The 17,040-nt window shown below is 47.5% G+C and overlaps 1 protein-coding gene across 1 annotated transcript in view; it reads right to left on the reverse strand.

The window, feature by feature from the left end:
• Positions 1–1,002: 1,002 nt before the first annotated feature.
• The window catches only part of LOC142259935 (uncharacterized), a 51,539-nt gene continuing 35,501 nt past the window's right edge, over positions 1,003–17,040 (reverse strand). The window contains exons 5-10 of the mRNA XM_075331895.1: positions 8,709–8,780; positions 7,339–7,515; positions 7,133–7,256; positions 6,984–7,051; positions 6,680–6,782; positions 1,003–4,506 (exon numbers count right to left, since the gene is read on the reverse strand). Coding sequence (XP_075188010.1) covers positions 2,564–4,506; positions 6,680–6,782; positions 6,984–7,051; positions 7,133–7,256; positions 7,339–7,515; positions 8,709–8,780 — 2,487 coding nt within the window. The 3' untranslated portion in view covers positions 1,003–2,563. The remainder of the gene's footprint in view (positions 4,507–6,679; positions 6,783–6,983; positions 7,052–7,132; positions 7,257–7,338; positions 7,516–8,708; positions 8,781–17,040) is intronic.

Below are 17,040 nucleotides of genomic sequence, written 5' to 3' on the forward strand. Positions count from 1 at the left end.
TACTTTTATATAAGGGGTTAAAAAAAATGCGGAAGTTTGTCTGAAAAAAGTGGGGCACGTTTTACGCCATATTCCGTGACCCGTAGCGTTCTCATTTTTCGGGATCTATGGCTCAGTGACGGCTTATTTTTTGCGTCGCGAGCTGACGTTTTTAACGGTACAATTTATGTGCAGATGCTATGTTTTGATCGCCTGTTATTGCATTTTGCGCAAAAGTTGTGGCGACAAAAAAAGTCATTTTGGCGTTTGGAATTTTTTTGTCACTACGCCGTTTACTGATCAGATTAATTGATTTTATATTTTGATAGATCGAGCGTTTCTGAACGCGGCGATACCAAATTTGTGTATATTTTTTATTTTTTTAACCCTTTAATTTTCAATGGGGCGAAAGGGGGGTGATTTGAACTTTTAGGTTTTTTTGCTTTTTTTTAATTTTTTAAAACTTTTTTTTACTTTTTTTTTATTTTACTAGTCGCCCTAGGGGCTATAGCGATCAACAATCCGACCGCTAGGACGTAATTTTACTGCTCGCGGTCGTTAAGGAATTAAGGCATTTACATGTGCATATTTGTTTGCAGGACAATTGTCCTGCTCTTGCCTTAATTTTCTTTTCATCTGCAGCCCCCAAGCCCTTACTACGACCAATTTACAGCCCTGAGCTTTGGCTCCCTATTGAGTAGTATGCGGTTCATTGTTAGGGGTCAAGTTCACCAGCAGAACCTGATTTCTTTTCTGGTCCGTCCAAGTTCGGCGAATCCGAACATCCACGGGTTCACTAATTACTACTTAGCAGTAGTATATACATATGAATTAAAAACCTATTGCAGGAAATGGAGCGCAGGTTCTCCAATGTGCTGCAAGAAAATCCTCCAGTGGGGATCCACACAGAGGAAATGCTCCGCTCTCCGTCTCCAATGGCAATGTAGTAATGGGATAAGAAGGATCAATACACCAGATTTCAATAATATTTTATTAAAATTAATAAAATACAATGCAATGCATTTTGCTATGAACCGGCCTTCTTCAGGCTTGTAACTCAATTTATTTACTTTAAGGCCATGTGCGCATGCTGCGGATTTACCGTGGATTTGCTGCAGAAAATGTGTCTAACATTGCAGCAGTAAATTCCCTAGCAAAATCTATAGGTTTTAAAAAATGCTGTGCACACACTGCTTTTTTTTTATACTTGCAGATTTACTCGCGGATTTTCTGCTGAGGAATTAATGAGCATGTCACTTCTTTTCTGCAGGTACTTGCGGTTTTGGCCAAAGATAATGGTAAAAACCCGCAGGGACCAACCTGCGGAAAATCCGCTGTAAATCCGCACCAAAAACGTAAAACCGCAAGCAGATTTTGTTGCAGTTTTGGTGCGTTTTTTTACCATAGGTGTGGGATTCTTTCAGAGGGTCCGTTTTTTTCTTAAGAAAAAGGCACTTTCTAGTGTGCACATGGCCTTATAGCGTCAATAATTTCGCAGCTTTAGGCCCCCTTCACACGTCAGTGATTCTGGTATGAATGTGATTTTTTTTTATACGTACCAGAATCACTGACATACGCAGACACATTATAATCAATGGGTCTGCTCACACATCAGTGATTTTTCACTGAACGTGTATCCGTGCAGAGAACACGTGTGTCCGTGATTCTGCACGGAGACAAGTCCATTTTTTTCTGGCATCACTGATGACCCACGGACCACACTATGGTGTGATCCGTGTGTGATCCGTGAAAGACGCACCAGAAAACACTGACATATTAAATAATAAACATTTTCAACTAACCTTTCCAGCGATTCGCTGTGCAGCCTCCGCTCTCTGCAGCTCCTGCCCGGCTCATGAATATTCATGAAAGCAGGAACAGCCGAAACGAAAGTAGCTGCAGAGAGCGGTGGGCGGACGCTGCAGAGCCGAGGAGTTCAGCACCATGGGCAGCAGGAGCGAAGGCAGGTGAGTAATGTCCATTTCCAAGCACGGATCACGGATTGCACATGGACAACCCACGTGTGCTGTGAATCACGGAACACGGAGGGACATGTGCGTGTTTTACACGTCAGTGAAGAACGTCAGTGTTTTTCACTGACGTGTGAAACAGGCCTTACAGACATTATCACCACTGTACTCCTTAGGGCTCACAATCTACATTCCCTATCAGTCTTTGGAGTGTGGGAGAAAACCAGAGAAAACACAGGCAGAACATAAGACTCCTTGCAGCTGTTGTTCTTTTGGGGATTTGACAGAAACAATTGAAAAAAATGTCTGCTTCCTTGTTTGAATGTTTTGTGATGTCTACCAAGATATATGTTATAGACATGTTTTTTCTGTGTGAGTTTTTGATGTACAATTAGATGTAACTTTTGGTGATTACACTTTCCACATACAGAACATAAAAATGGCTTCTCCCCTCTGTGAATTCTTTGATGTCTGACAAGATTTGATTTCTGGGTAAACCATTTCCCAAATTCTAAACATGAATACGGCTTTTCCCCTGTGTGAATTCTTATCTGTTCAGCCACAGTTGATTTACTGCTAGAATATTTCCCACATTCTAAACATAAAAATATTTTCTACCTTGTGTGACTTTTCATGTGTCTAACAGAAGTGAATTTGTTAACAAAGCATTTCCCACATTGTGAACAAGAAAATGGCTTCTCCCCTGTGTGAGTTCTTATATGTATAACAAGCTGTGAGTTCCGAATAAAACCTTTCCCACATTCTGAACATGAAAATGGCTTCTCCCCTGTGTGAGTTTTTATATGCATATCACACTGTGATTTCCAAATAAAACATTTCCCACAATCTGAACATGAAAATGGCTTCTCCCCTGTGTGAGTTTTTATATGCATATCAAGCTGTGATTTCCAAATAAAACCTTTCCCACATACTGAACATGAAAATGGCTTCTCCCCTGTGTGAGTTTTTAAATGCATATCAAGCTGTGATTTCCAAATAAAACCTTTCCCACATACTGAACATGAAAATGGCTTCTCCCCCATGTGAGTTTTTATATGCCAATCAAGCTGCGATTTCCAAAGAAAACATTTCCCACAATCTGAACATGAAAATGGCTTCTCCCCCGTGTGAGTTTTTATATGCATATCAAGCTGCGATTTCCAAATAAAACATTTCCCACAATCTGAACATGAAAATGGCTTCTCCCCTGTGTGAGTTCTTATATGTATAACAAGCTGTGATTTCCAAATGAAACATTTCCCACATTCTGAACAAGAAAATGGCTTTTCCACCGTGTGAGTTTTTATATGGTTATCAAGGTATAGTTTCCTAGTAAAACCTTTCCCACATTCTGAACAAGAAAATGGCTTCTCCCCTGTATGAGTTCTTATATGCCCATAAAGCTGTGATTTAAAAATGAAACATTTCCCACATTCTGAACAAGAAAATGGCTTCTCCCCTGTATGAGTTCTTATATGCCCATAAAGATGTGATTTATAAATGAAACATTTCCCACATTCTGAACAAGAAAATGGCATCTCCCCTGTGTGAGTTCTTATATGGTAATCAAGGCTTGGTTTCTGACTAAAAGCTTTCCCACATTCTGAACAAGAAAATGGCTTCTCCCCTGTGTGAGTTCTTATATGCACATCAAGCTGTGATTTGACAATGAAACATTTCCCACATTCTGAACAAGAAAATGGCTTCTCCCCTGTGTGAGTTTTTATATGCCAATCAAGGTGTGATTTGCATCTAAAACCTTTCCCACATTCTGAGCAAGAAAATGGCTTCTCCCCCTTGTGAATTTTTATATGGATATTAAGCTTTGATTTGCCACTAAAACATTTACCACATTCTGAACATGAAAATGGCTTCTCTCCTGTGTGAGAATTTATATGCATATTAAGCTGTGATTTGCAACTAAAACATTTCCCACATTCTGAACATGAAAATGGCTTCTCCCCTGTATGAGTTCTTATATGCAGATCAAGGTGTGATTTGGATATAAAACCTTTCCCACATTCTGAGCAAGAAAATGGCTTTTCCCCAGTGTGAGTTTTTATATGGTCATCAAGGTTTCCTTTCCGAGTAAAACCTTTCCCACATTCTGAACAACAAAATGGCTTCTCCCCTGTATGAGTTCTTATATGCCCATTAAGCTGTGATTTAGAAATGAAACATTTCCCACATTCTGAACAAGAAAATGGCTTCTCCCTTGTATGATTTCTTATATGCTCATCAAGCTGTGATTTAGAAATGAAACATTTCCCACATTCTGAACAAGAAAATGGCTTTTCCCCACTGTGAGTTTTTATATGGTCATCAAGTTTTGGTTTCCGAGTAAAACCTTTCCCACAGTCTGAACATGAATACGGCTTCTCCCCTGTGTGAGTTCTTAGTTGTTGATCACCCCTTGTGTGGCTTTTATTTTGCTGAACATTCTGCGTTGAATCGGGAGACTGTTTAGAAACAGATGATGGATCTTGGTTGTGAAGGGCTGAGGGTTTTTCTGGCATACTGACTTGCTCTTCAGATGTATTCTTTATACTGCCAAAATCTTAAGTCAAAACAATAAAACAGATTTGTAAATTTTATACACTATAACCTTAAAACTTGGTTTTCACTGGTAAACTCAGGCCCCTGACTGCAGTCTCGTTAAGCTGTCCAGATAGTGATGGTCTTATTACCAAAACAACTCTACCACAATACCAAAATGAAATCACATAGAAAATGAGTTAATAATATTGATTACTTCCTGACTGTCATACCTGGCACCACAAGCTCAGTGTCCATGGATGCCTTATAACTGGGATATAAAAGGAATTAGACACTTGAGTTTATGGCCTCAAAGTACAAGTATTCTATAAAAAGAAAAGGACAGAGAATAGCGCTCCATGTGTGCATTGGCCGAGCACAGCAACCAAAATATTATCTATAGCGCTCACCACAACAAATTGTGCTAGCAGGTACAACACTGGAAATAGCCCAGGAAAATCCTCCAGAAGCTAATGCACCGACCTCCGGTCCCACCGCCCAAGGCAGAGAGCTTCTCATGGAAGGAAAGGGGCTGCAATAAGAGGACACGAGCAGTCAATCCTTACAGAATACCACTCTGCAGCCCTTTTCCTTCCATAAATCCTCTATAAGGCTAGTTTCACACTTGTGTTGTGCGGCATCCGTTACAATCTGCCGTCTTGAGGAATTACGGTAACCGTTGCAGGAATCCGTTTATTCCTCAAAGGTTTCTATTAAGGGCAGATTGCAATGGATGGTCTTGTGTTCCATCCGCCCCGTGGCGAATCAGATGTTTTGTCGGTGACCTTCAGTGATCATCGGGCGGCAGGAACGCATCATGTAACTTTTTTTGCTGCTGTAAAAATCGCACTCTGCAGGATTCTGTTGGGATCCATTAAGAGGCATAATGAATGTCTATGGTGCTGGATTCCATTTCCATGCGTTTGGCGACGGATTCCACTGCAGGATTCCGTCACGTTCTAATGAGCATGGTCAGCATGTCCAGCATAACGTTCTAGATCGTTTAAAAGCACTCCTGGTCTCTCTCTCTCTCTCTGTCAGTCTCTCTCTCTCTCTGTCGGTCAGTCTCCCTCTCTCTCTGTCAATCAGTCTCTCTCTCTCGGTCAGTTTCTCTCTGTCGGTCAGTCTCTCTCACTCTCTCTGTCAGTCTCTCTCTCTCTGTCGATCTGTCGGTCTCTCTGTCGATCTCTCTCTCTCTGTCGGTCTGTCTCTTCCTCTCTTCCCTTCTTTCATAGTCACCGATCACCGACGCGGCGCTGCACGACTGTCACACTGCTCTGGCGGCTTCTCCTGCTTTTGAAAATGCCGTCCACTCATTATTCCATCTCGTATTCACTGCTTCCCCCGCCCACCGGTGCCTATGATTGGTTGCAGTCAGACACGCCCCCACGCTGAGTGACAGCTGTCTCACTGCAACCAGTCACAGCCGCCGGTGGGCGGGTCTATTTTGTGCAGCACAATAAATAAATAAATAATTTAAACAAAAAATGGCGTGCGGTCCCCCCCAATTTTGATACCAGCCAAGATAAAGCCACACGGCTGAAGGCTGGTATTCTCAGGATAGGGAGCCCCACGTTATGGGAAGCCCCCCAGCTTAAGATTATCAGCCACCAGCCGCCTGGAATTGCCACATTCATTAGATGAGACAGTCCGGGACTCTACCCGGCTCATTCCGAATTGCCCTGGTGCGGTGGCAATCAGGGTAATAAGGAGTTAATGGCAGCCCATAGCTGCCACTAAGTCCTAGGTTAATCATGGCAGCCGTCTATGAGACCCCCCCATGATTAATCTGTAGTGAAAGTAAATAAACACATACACCCGAAAAATCCTTGAACGCAACACGTTATTTCACAGGAATCCGTTGGAGAGCAAAAAACAAAAAACGTAAAAACGGAAAGTGCCAGGGGGCTGAAGGGGTTAAACTGGAAAAACCCCTCATCAGCCCTGACAGCGGATAATAGGAAAGAGCTGGAGCTCGTCCTCGCTCACATCGGCAAAATTCATGTCCAGCTGTATTTCTCCTCTATAACATAACTGCACATCCCGTGTTATCACCTGCACCGGGATCACAGATTCATTCATATTCATGTGTATTTTACATGAAGGGTTAATATACCACTTGAGAAACTGACACAGCAAAGAGCATAAAATAGGAATGTGTGACTTGTGTGCGTTATTGGGTGGTCTGTACTCACCGGGGCGGTGATCTGTAGGAATCCCCTCGTTACTCCGCTGATCGCCCCTCACATTTCTCTCTGGAGAATTAATATTGTTCAGATCTTTATCCAGATCCAAAATCTGCAAAACAAAATATTGTAAAAGTCCCCGGGAATAATGGAGATAAGATCCGGACATGTGAGGTCTGTGGTCAGCTGTGATCCTGCCGTCTCCACCGCTCTCATTACACAAGTATAAAACATCTAATACTGGAGGAGAAAACAAGACTGAACACAAGGAGGTCACAGCCGTCTACACCTCATAGGGGAGATCTCCATCTACCTGAGGATCCTGTGGAGGAGGAGGAGGAGCGGGACATCTCTCTGGGGTCATCCTCGTACTGGAGAGACCTGCAGGAGACACAGACAGGACGGACATCATTATTACATACAGATAATTATAGGCCGGGTGTATTCAGTCCTGTCTATTACCTGGTGATGTGCGGGGCTGGAGCTCCTCCATCATCACCTCCTTGTACCGGTCCTTGTGTCCTTCTAGATACTCCCACTCCTCCATGGAGAAATAGACGGTGACGTCCTGACACCTTATAGGAACCTGACAACACAGTGATACCGTCATCACCCACAATCCTCCAGTGCCGTCCTGTATAATGTCCCAGCATTCCCGGCAGTGTCACCTCTCCAGTCAGCAGCTCCAGCATCTTGTTGGTGAGTTCTAGGATCTTCTGGTCATTGATGTTCTCATGTATCCAATGGGGAGATGGAGGCCCCAGGATTGGGCTCAGGGTTCCTTCCCGTCCTTCAGACACAGGGGCCTGACAGCGATCCCTAGAGGTCTTCACTACTGTGTAATCCTGAGTGTGGAGACATTAATAATATCACTACAGAGATTTCCAGAGTCCATCACCTCCCCGGTCATATCCTCTGTAGTGATGAGCGAGTACTAAAATGCTCGGGTGCTCGAGGCTCGGGCCGAGCATCCCAAGATACTCGTGTACTCGGCCCGAGCACCGAGCCCAATGTTATCCTATGGGAGACCCGAGTATTTTTATGAAATGACCCCGGCAGCATGTAGAAACCATAAAACTGTAAATTAAAAAAAAAAACGTGCGTTTGTGTGTAAGCGTGCATATATATATATATACACGCGGAGTGGTGTGCGGGAGGGGCCGTAGCCGAGCGGGGAAGTGTCGGGCTAAAGGCACGGTCATGCTGTGAGGGCCGGCCAATCACTGCAATTCCACAAGTAACAGGGCTGTGGCATTGCAGTGGTCTGCCAGCCAATCCCTGCATAAGGGCTGGCTCTAAAAAGGGCGCCAACATGCAGGAATGAAGTCCACGAGTACAGCACGAGTATCGCGAGATTACTCGGTCCCCGCCGAGTAGCCCGAGTACAGTGATACTCGTGCGAGTACCGAGTACTGACAAGCATACTCGCTCAACACTAATCCTCTGTTATTCTCAAAGATAATGATGTAATGTGATGACATCAGAGCCTCTCACCTCCCCGGTCATATCCTCTGTTATCCCCATAGATAATGATGTAATGTGGTGACATCAGAGCCTCTCACCTCCCCGGTCATATCCTCTGTTATTCCCATAGATAATGATGTAATGTGATGACATCAGAGCCTCTCACCTCCCCGGTCATATCCTCTGTTATCCCCATAGATAATGATGTAATGTGATGACATCAGAACCTCTCACCTCCCCGGTCATAACCTCTGTTATTCCCATAGATAATGATGTAATGTGATGACATCAGAGCCTCTCACCTCCCCGGTCATATCCTCTGTTATCCCCATAGATAATGATGTAATGAGATGACATCAGAGCCTCTCACCTCCCTGGTCATATCCTCTGTTATTCCCATAGATAATGATGTAATGTGATGACATCAGAGCCTCTCACCTCCCCGGTCATATCCTCTGTTATTCCCATAGATAATGATGTAATGAGATGACATCAGAGCCTCTCACCTCCCCGGTCATATCCTCTGTTATTCCCATAGATAATGATGTAATGTGATGACATCAGAGCCTCTCACCTCTCCAGTAAGATGGCAGATTATCTCCAGACTCAGGTTTAATATCTTCTCCATAATTTGGTCTTTGTTCATCTTTTATGTCAATCAGGAAAAAATCAAAAAGAAAACAACAGAAGATCCTTTATTGTAAAGAGGATGAGATGATGTTGAGAAAAATCAACTAAAAACACAAAAAAAATAACTGAAGAGAATAAGGGGAAATTATTTGAAAAGATAAAACAGTGCAGATGTCGTCTTCCCTTTTTTTCTGTCGGAGCCAACTGAATCCGATCTGAGGAGGAAACTGCAGCAGATCGGGCGACTCCAACACTTTATTCTTGGTCCTAAAATTGTCCAGTTTGTAGAGGAATGAATCATAAACCGTGTGTCGCTCTCTCTCCCCCATGTGTAGTGCGGGGTCTGTCGCTCTCTCTCCCCCATGTGTAGTGCGGGGTCTGTCGCTCTCTCTCTCCCTCATGTGTAGTGCGGGGTCTGTCGCTCTCTCTCCTCCATGTGTAGAGCGGGGTCTGTCGCTCTCTCCCCATGTGTAGTGCGGGGTCTGTCGCTCTCTCCCCCATGTGTAGTGCGGGGTCTGTCTCTCTCTCCCCCGTGTGTAGTGCGGGGTCTGTCTCTCTCTCCCCCATGTGTAGTGCGGGGTCTGTCGCTCTCTCCCTCATGTGTAGTGCGGGGTCTGTCTCTGTCTCCCCCATGTGTAGTGCGGGGTCTGTCTCTCTCTCCCTCATGTGTAGTGCGGGGTCTGTCGCTCTCTCCTCCATGTGTAGTGCGGGGTCTGTCTCTCTCTCCCCCATGTGTAGTGCGGGGTCTGTCTCTCTCTCTCCCCCATGTGTAGTGCGGGGTCTGTCGCTCTCTCCTCCATGTGTAGAGCGGGGTCTGTCGCTCTCTCCTCATGTGTAGTGCGGGGTCTGTCGCTCTCTCCCCCATGTGTAGTTCGGGGTCTGTCTCTCTCTCCCCCATGTGTAGTGCGGGGTCTGTCTCTCTCTCCCCCATGTGTAGTGCGGGGTCTGTCTCTCTCTCCCCCATGTGTAGTGCGGGGTCTGTCTCTCTCTCCCCCATGTGTAGTGCGGGGTCTGTCGCTCTCTCCTCCATGTGTAGTGCGGGGTCTGTCTCTCTCTCCCCCATGTGTAGTGCGGGGTCTGTCGCTCTCTGTCCCCCATGTGTAGTGTGGGGTCTGTCGCTCTCTCCTCCATGTGTAGTGTGGGGTCTGTCTCTCTCTCCCCCATGTGTAGTGCGGGGTCTGTCGCTCTCTCCCTCATGTGTAGTGCGGGGTCTGTCGCTCTCTCTCCCCCATGTGTAGTGCGGGGTCTGTCGCTCTCTCTCCCCCATGTGTAGTGCGGGGTCTGTCGCTCTCTCTCTCCCTCATGTGTAGTGCGGGGTCTGTCGCTCTCTCTCCTCCATGTGTAGAGCGGGGTCTGTCGCTCTCTCCCCATGTGTAGTGCGGGGTCTGTCGCTCTCTCCCCCATGTGTAGTGCGGGGTCTGTCTCTCTCTCCCCCGTGTGTAGTGCGGGGTCTGTCTCTCTCTCCCCCATGTGTAGTGCGGGGTCTGTCGCTCTCTCCCTCATGTGTAGTGCGGGGTCTGTCTCTGTCTCCCCCATGTGTAGTGCGGGGTCTGTCTCTCTCTCCCCCATGTGTAGTGCGGGGTCTGTCGCTCTCTCCTCCATGTGTAGTGCGGGGTCTGTCTCTCTCTCCCCCATGTGTAGTGCGGGGTCTGTCTCTCTCTCTCCCCCATGTGTAGTGCGGGGTCTGTCGCTCTCTCCTCCATGTGTAGAGCGGGGTCTGTCGCTCTCTCCTCATGTGTAGTGCGGGGTCTGTCGCTCTCTCCCCCATGTGTAGTTCGGGGTCTGTCTCTCTCTCCCCCATGTGTAGTGCGGGGTCTGTCTCTCTCTCCCCCATGTGTAGTGCGGGGTCTGTCTCTCTCTCCCCCATGTGTAGTGCGGGGTCTGTCTCTCTCTCCCCCATGTGTAGTGCGGGGTCTGTCGCTCTCTCCTCCATGTGTAGTGCGGGGTCTGTCTCTCTCTCCCCCATGTGTAGTGCGGGGTCTGTCGCTCTCTGTCCCCCATGTGTAGTGTGGGGTCTGTCGCTCTCTCCTCCATGTGTAGTGTGGGGTCTGTCTCTCTCTCCCCCATGTGTAGTGCGGGGTCTGTCGCTCTCTTCCCCATGTGTATTGTGGGGTCTGTCTCTCTCTCCCCCATGTGTAGTGCGGGGTCTGTCGCTCTCTCCCCCATGTGTATTGTGGGGTCTGTCTCTCTCTCCCCCATGTGTAGTGCGGGGTCTGTCGCTCTCTCCCCCATGTGTAGTGCGGGGTCTGTCGCTCTCTCCCTCATGTGTAGTGTGGGGTCTGTCGCTCTCTCCCTCATGTGTAGTGCGGGGTCTGTCTCTCTCTCCCCCATGTGTAGTGCGGGGTCTGTCGCTCTCTCCCCCATGTGTAGTGCGGGGTCTGTCGCTCTCTCTCCCTCATGTGTAGTGCGGGGTCTCTCCCCCATGTGTAGTGCGGGGTCTGTCGCTCTCTCTCCCCCATGTGTATTGTGGGGTCTGTCTCTCTCTCCTCCATGTGTAGTGCGGGGTCTGTCGCTCTCTCCTCCATGTGTAGTGCGGGGTCTGTCGCTCTCTCTCCCCCATGTGTAGTGCGGGGTCTGTCGCTCTCTCCTCCATGTGTAGTGCGGGGTCTGTCGCTCTCTCTCCCTCATGTGTAGTGCGGGGTCTGTCGCTCTCTCCTCCATGTGTAGTGCGGGGTCTGTCGCTCTCTCCTCCATGTGTAGTGCGGGGTCTGTCGCTCTCTCTCTCCCCCATGTGTAGTGCGGGGTCTGTCGCTCTCTCCTCCATGTGTAGTGCGGGGTCTCTCTCTCTCCCCCATGTGTAGTGCGGGGTCTGTCGCTCTCTCCTCCATGTGTAGTGCGGGGTCTCTCTCTCTCTCTCCCCCATGTGTAGTGCGGGGTCTGTCGCTCTCTCTCTCCCCCATGTGTAGTGTCGGGTCTGTCGCTCTCTCCCTCATGTGTAGTGCGGGGTCTGTCGCTCTCTCCTCCATGTGTAGTGTGGGGTCTGTCGCTCTCTCCTCCATGTGTAGTGCCGGGTCTGTCGCTCTCTCCCTCATGTGTAGTGCGGGGTCTGTCGCTCTCTCCTCCATGTGTAGTGCGGGGTCTGTCGCTCTCTCCTCCATGTGTAGTATGGGGTCTGTCGCTCTCTCCCTGTAAAATAATGAGTTTTATTATGAATATTTGTCTCATAATATACTCTACATACAGGCCTTTAGCATGTATGTATAGATCCCTTAGACGTGTGTTTGTAAGGTTGAGGAATTTCCGGTCTGGCACCTGACGTGATACATCATCAACTGGCTGACAGGTCAGTGCTATTCTTTATCTGGTCTTTTAGCAAGGGTCTGAAATTAGCCATAAAGAGCTTATATACATTACACTAGGTTAAAGGTTAATTATTCTTGTTCTGGAAAACACATTTCTGCGCATGACATATGTTAAAGACCACGTGAACGATGACTTAATGCAAAACTAAGAATGGGAATGAGTTGTATATTGGGTTCTGAAGACACTGCAGAACCATGTTTAGTCACAAGGAGGGAGTAGAGCTGTAGTAAAATGCTATATAAACTGGACCACAGTACACAGAAGTAAAATGTCCAACCATTCTCAACCCAGATGAATGCCCACCAGCCTCAACCTTCCAGACGGCTGATGGAAAACTGCAAAGGAGCACACTGCCGTGACATCACAGCTATGTAAGATATAATGGACTCTTTCGTTTTCTTTCTTATTACTCAATTTTAACTTAACCAAGTGTACCACCCCGTGGCTCGGCCGGCTGCCGAGCCGCTCGGATCCGTGCTCGTCGGTGGGTGGCTTGAGCTCCTCCCGGACCCGGGGGTCACGTCGCTCTGAAGGGCTGCTGGCGCTACGTGAGGGGTGGTTTTTGGAGTTTAAAGTTCGTGACGCCACCCACGGGGCTGTGGTGAGTAGATGGACACCACCGCTGCCGTTGACTAGGCTCCCGGGGATGGTGTTACGCAGCTTGGTGTTAACCCCTCCGTGGGTAGGGAGGGGGTGATAGTCCCGTGGCCCGAGGGGTCGCTGGTGAGATGCAGGTGTAGGGATGTGTTGATGCGGTGCGGTGCTCGGCCCGAGGGCACTGGTGTACTCACTCTGACAGACACACTGGAGTCTCTGGTAAACCAAACAAGATGGTGGACGGTGCCCGCAGCCGGCTGCGCTTCCCCCGTACGTCAGGTTGGTGGTTTCCGCCTTTCTCCTACACCTTTTTGTGTAGATTTAACTGCCTACGCTTCAGCGACGGTAGTCCGCTCCCCAGCTGGATGTGTGCTGGGGAACCAGTTTGCCTGCAGACGCTGGCCCTTTGGATCTCTGGCCTTGGCGGTGGCTCACTATCCCTAAGATGGGGCTGTTGTCTTCAGTCAGGCCTTGGATGGGAAGGGACCTCAAGTCCAGACCCCAATCAGTTGATCTGACATGGTCCAGTGGCTTCTGGACCTCGTTCAGGGTCTGAGTACCCCTCCTGGTGCTCCGGTTTCCAATCTGCTCCCCGGTTCGGTACCGGCAGGCCACCGCCCGTCCCCGGTGCCTACGGTTCCACCGGCTGTAATCCCGGCTCCTGCAGGCGGCCACCACCGTCTGCCTCCTGGCCAAAAGGGAATCCGGGCTCCGACCCAGACCCCTAACAGACTTTACTCCTCACTCTTTCACTCCTGTCACTGAACTGTCTGTCCTTTCCCGCCTCAAGCCATCCGAACTCCTCGGTGGGCGTGGCCAACCGCCTGGCTCCGCCCACCTGGTGTGTACATCAGCACCTGAGAGGGGTGACTCAGGGTTTTAGGCTGGCTGGTAGTACCTTTTTTAGGGGAAGGGTGTAGCGTGGGGGCCTAACTGTAACCACCTGGCTAGTCCAGGGCGTCACACAAGCATTATTTTTCTGTAATGATTTTTAACTTTTAATAAACCCATATTTTTCGCACCTCATCATTTTCTCTCTAAACAATCATTATATACTGGCTAAGTATATACGCCAATCCTAATATTTTTCCACATTTTGCGAGCTGATTGATTAAGAGGCACAGGTGTCTTTCCCGGTTTGGCATGCGTGGTGAATTCTCACTTTCACGCTAGTTCTCGCTGTTTGGTGCACGACTTTTTTTTCTTCCCTGACCTTAGGAGAGTGACAAGGATTGACATAATTCCACCGCAAAAAAAAGGTCGTATGAGTCGAGCCCTGACGGACATCTGAGGATCCATCCAGGACCATCAATCCAGGAAATCCCCAGGAGAATCCTTCCAGGACACCATCAACCCACAGACGGTTGGACCCATTCCAGGATACACGCATCTCTACATATAGGTGAGAAAATGGATTTTATTCATGATTTTTCTAAGAAAAGTAATGTGGAGTATACATTTGATCATAAGCATAGTGATGCTCAATTATGGTCAAATCTGTACCGACAATGTGAAATTGAGAATAATAAGATACCGTATTTTTCGGACTATAAGACGCACCGGACTATAAGACGCACCCTGGTTTTAGAGGAGGAAAATAGGAAAATAAAATTTTAAGCAAAAAATGTGGTCATGAGACACTGTCATGGGGCGAGGATCTGCTGTTGACACGGTTATGCGGGTAATGTCCACAAATTCTACTAAGGTTCCCCAGCCTGGTAATGATCCTCCTGCCTGGTATATACAGTATATGTCCCTCATCCTGCTATATACCGTCATGCTGCCATATGGCCGCATCCTGCTATATACTGGCATGTGGCCGCATCCTGCTATATAACCCATCATGGCATATGGCCCCATCTGGCTCATAATATGCCCCCATCTGGATCATAATATGCCCCCACGTGGCTCATAATATGCCCCCACGTGGCTCATAATATGCCCCCACCTGGCTCATAATATGCCCCCACCTGGCTCATAATATTCCCCCATCTGGCTCATAATATGCCCCCATCTGGCGCATAAAAAAAATAAACGTTCATACTCACCTCAGCTTACCTCACTTCCTGCAGCATTGCTCATCCTCCCGTCTTTGTCAGCGGCAGCACCGCTGAGTGGAGCCGTCCCCATTACCCTGCTGGATCGCGATCATCTTCTGTGTCTGTGCCGGCGGCTGCGTGTGGACACGTGCGCACAGCGATGACGTCATCGCTGTGCGCGCCGCTAGTCTGCACCCAGCCGCCGGCACAAACACAGGAGATGATCGCGATCCAGCAGGGTAACGGGGACGGCTCCACTCAGCGGCGCTGCCGCTGACACAGACGGGAGGACGAGCGATGCTGCAAGGGAACGGTGAGTACTGTACACTGATTCACTGCTCCCCGCGCTGATGATGATGCGAGGGGAGCAGTGAATACAGCCGCACATGATCACTCCAGGCCGTAGTTACCAGGGGTGATCATGCGGGCCGGCTGTTTATCCCCCGCCCATCATCCCGCCCACCTGTCAGTGCCTGTTTCAGCGCTGAGGGATGATGGGCGGAGGATGGGCGTGCATATTAAATAAGTGGGTCTACGTGGTCACAGCAGGCTGCTACAGCCTGCTCGTGCCCCCGATGACCCGCCCCACCGCAGTACCCACATTCCCCGCAGCCACATTCAGACCATAAGACGCACCCCCCACTTTCCCCCAACATTTGGGGGAAAAAAAGTGCGTCTTATGGTCCGAAAAATACGGTAGATAAGAAAATCTTTACTGTGAGAAAATTGCAGAGGAAGGTACAGAATGTATTAAGCATGGGCTATACCTATAACTCCATGGTGGGTGAGGCACAGCCAACCCACAACAGCTGCATGGTGACAGACACATCCAATACAACGGACACACAGATAGCAGATGCAGAAACAACAGATTGTCCAAATTGTTCAATATTGGCTGAACATATTGAAAATTTGGAAGATCAGTTGGAAACTAGAGCAGATTTAATATCAAAATTACGTAAAGATATAAAACATGTGTCTGCCAATACACGATAAAATCAAAAAGATGCCTCAGCATCACCTGCCTCAGGTTCAGATATTCCTGAACAGTTAAATACTACTGTGGAGGAAGATCTGGACGAGGAAGAAATGCGTAAAAAGAAATTACATGAAAAAGCAGCCCGTCTTAATATCAAAATCCATGACCAATTGATGAAAATCATAAAAGACAGACTCAAATATGATGATAAAATGGACGCCTTCCATAATGCGGACATTTTTTAATCAAATGCAAATAAGTATAATCTTACGGACGATCAAAGAAATAAAATATTCAGGGTATGGCTTCCCTCTCACATGACAAAAAGGTTACAAGCCACACCTAGGCCAAACGAACACAATGACCTGATCCATGATACAAAGGAAAATAGGCTGAAACAGTTAATTCTATTCACAACAGGAGAGTGTACCCCAACTGTTGAAATCTTAGAAAATCTTAAAATACACATACAAGAGGACCCATTTGTCTTTTTGGTCAAATTCGAACAAGCTTACCGTATGGTAATGGAGATCGGATCTGATCAAGAACCGACTTCCATGGTCAAAGCCTTTGTTAAAAAATTTAAATATTTGGACCCTGCTTCATTCGAAATTGCTTCTAGGATGGACAATCTACAGGAGGCCACGACATTTATTGATAGAATACGGAGACGAATGAAACAAAATCAGGTAAAGTGAAAAATAGCCATGATAGAGGAGACAAATGATGACAAATCAGTATCGCAGGAAGAACAAAATAATAAAAATAATAAGAACAAGAGACCCATACTGAATTCTAGGAACAAGGGTTTAGGGTGGGCAAGCAAAAGAGGCAACATTCATTGCTTTTTCTGCGGCCTTCCTGGTCATCTTAAGTGGGAATGTAAGAAATTCCTAAGGGCGGGAGCTGAGGAAAGGCTGGGTAAAGCGAATGGACTGATGCCAAATACATCAAGCGCACCTCCCCCATCTTCAGCGCCTCCACCTTCATACACGCCCACTCATACTGACTACAGGAATAACCAGTCACCATATGCACCACTGACCAAACAAATTAGGGAAATGACCATAAAGGAGTTAAATGCAAGGAACAAGACACCTGCTGCTCTTCTTCCTTCTCCATCTTCTTCCTGACTAGCAAAGCCGGTGCCCAGGCTGCATCCACTGGAATTTGTCACTCGAGTTTCAATGGATGGCTGTGGTCGACCATTTTTAAAGGTACACCCTAACGGCCAGGAAGAAACGTTTCTCCTTGATACAGGTGCACAATTGAGCGTCACAAATGTTGATTTACACTTAAAGCCAGATTCCCCTGTATGTACAATTGTTGGTTTCAGTGGCAAAAATGGAACAAAGGTA

Source organism: Anomaloglossus baeobatrachus, chromosome 1 (genome assembly GCF_048569485.1).
Source record: "Anomaloglossus baeobatrachus isolate aAnoBae1 chromosome 1, aAnoBae1.hap1, whole genome shotgun sequence".
NCBI lineage: Eukaryota > Metazoa > Chordata > Amphibia > Anura > Aromobatidae > Anomaloglossus > Anomaloglossus baeobatrachus.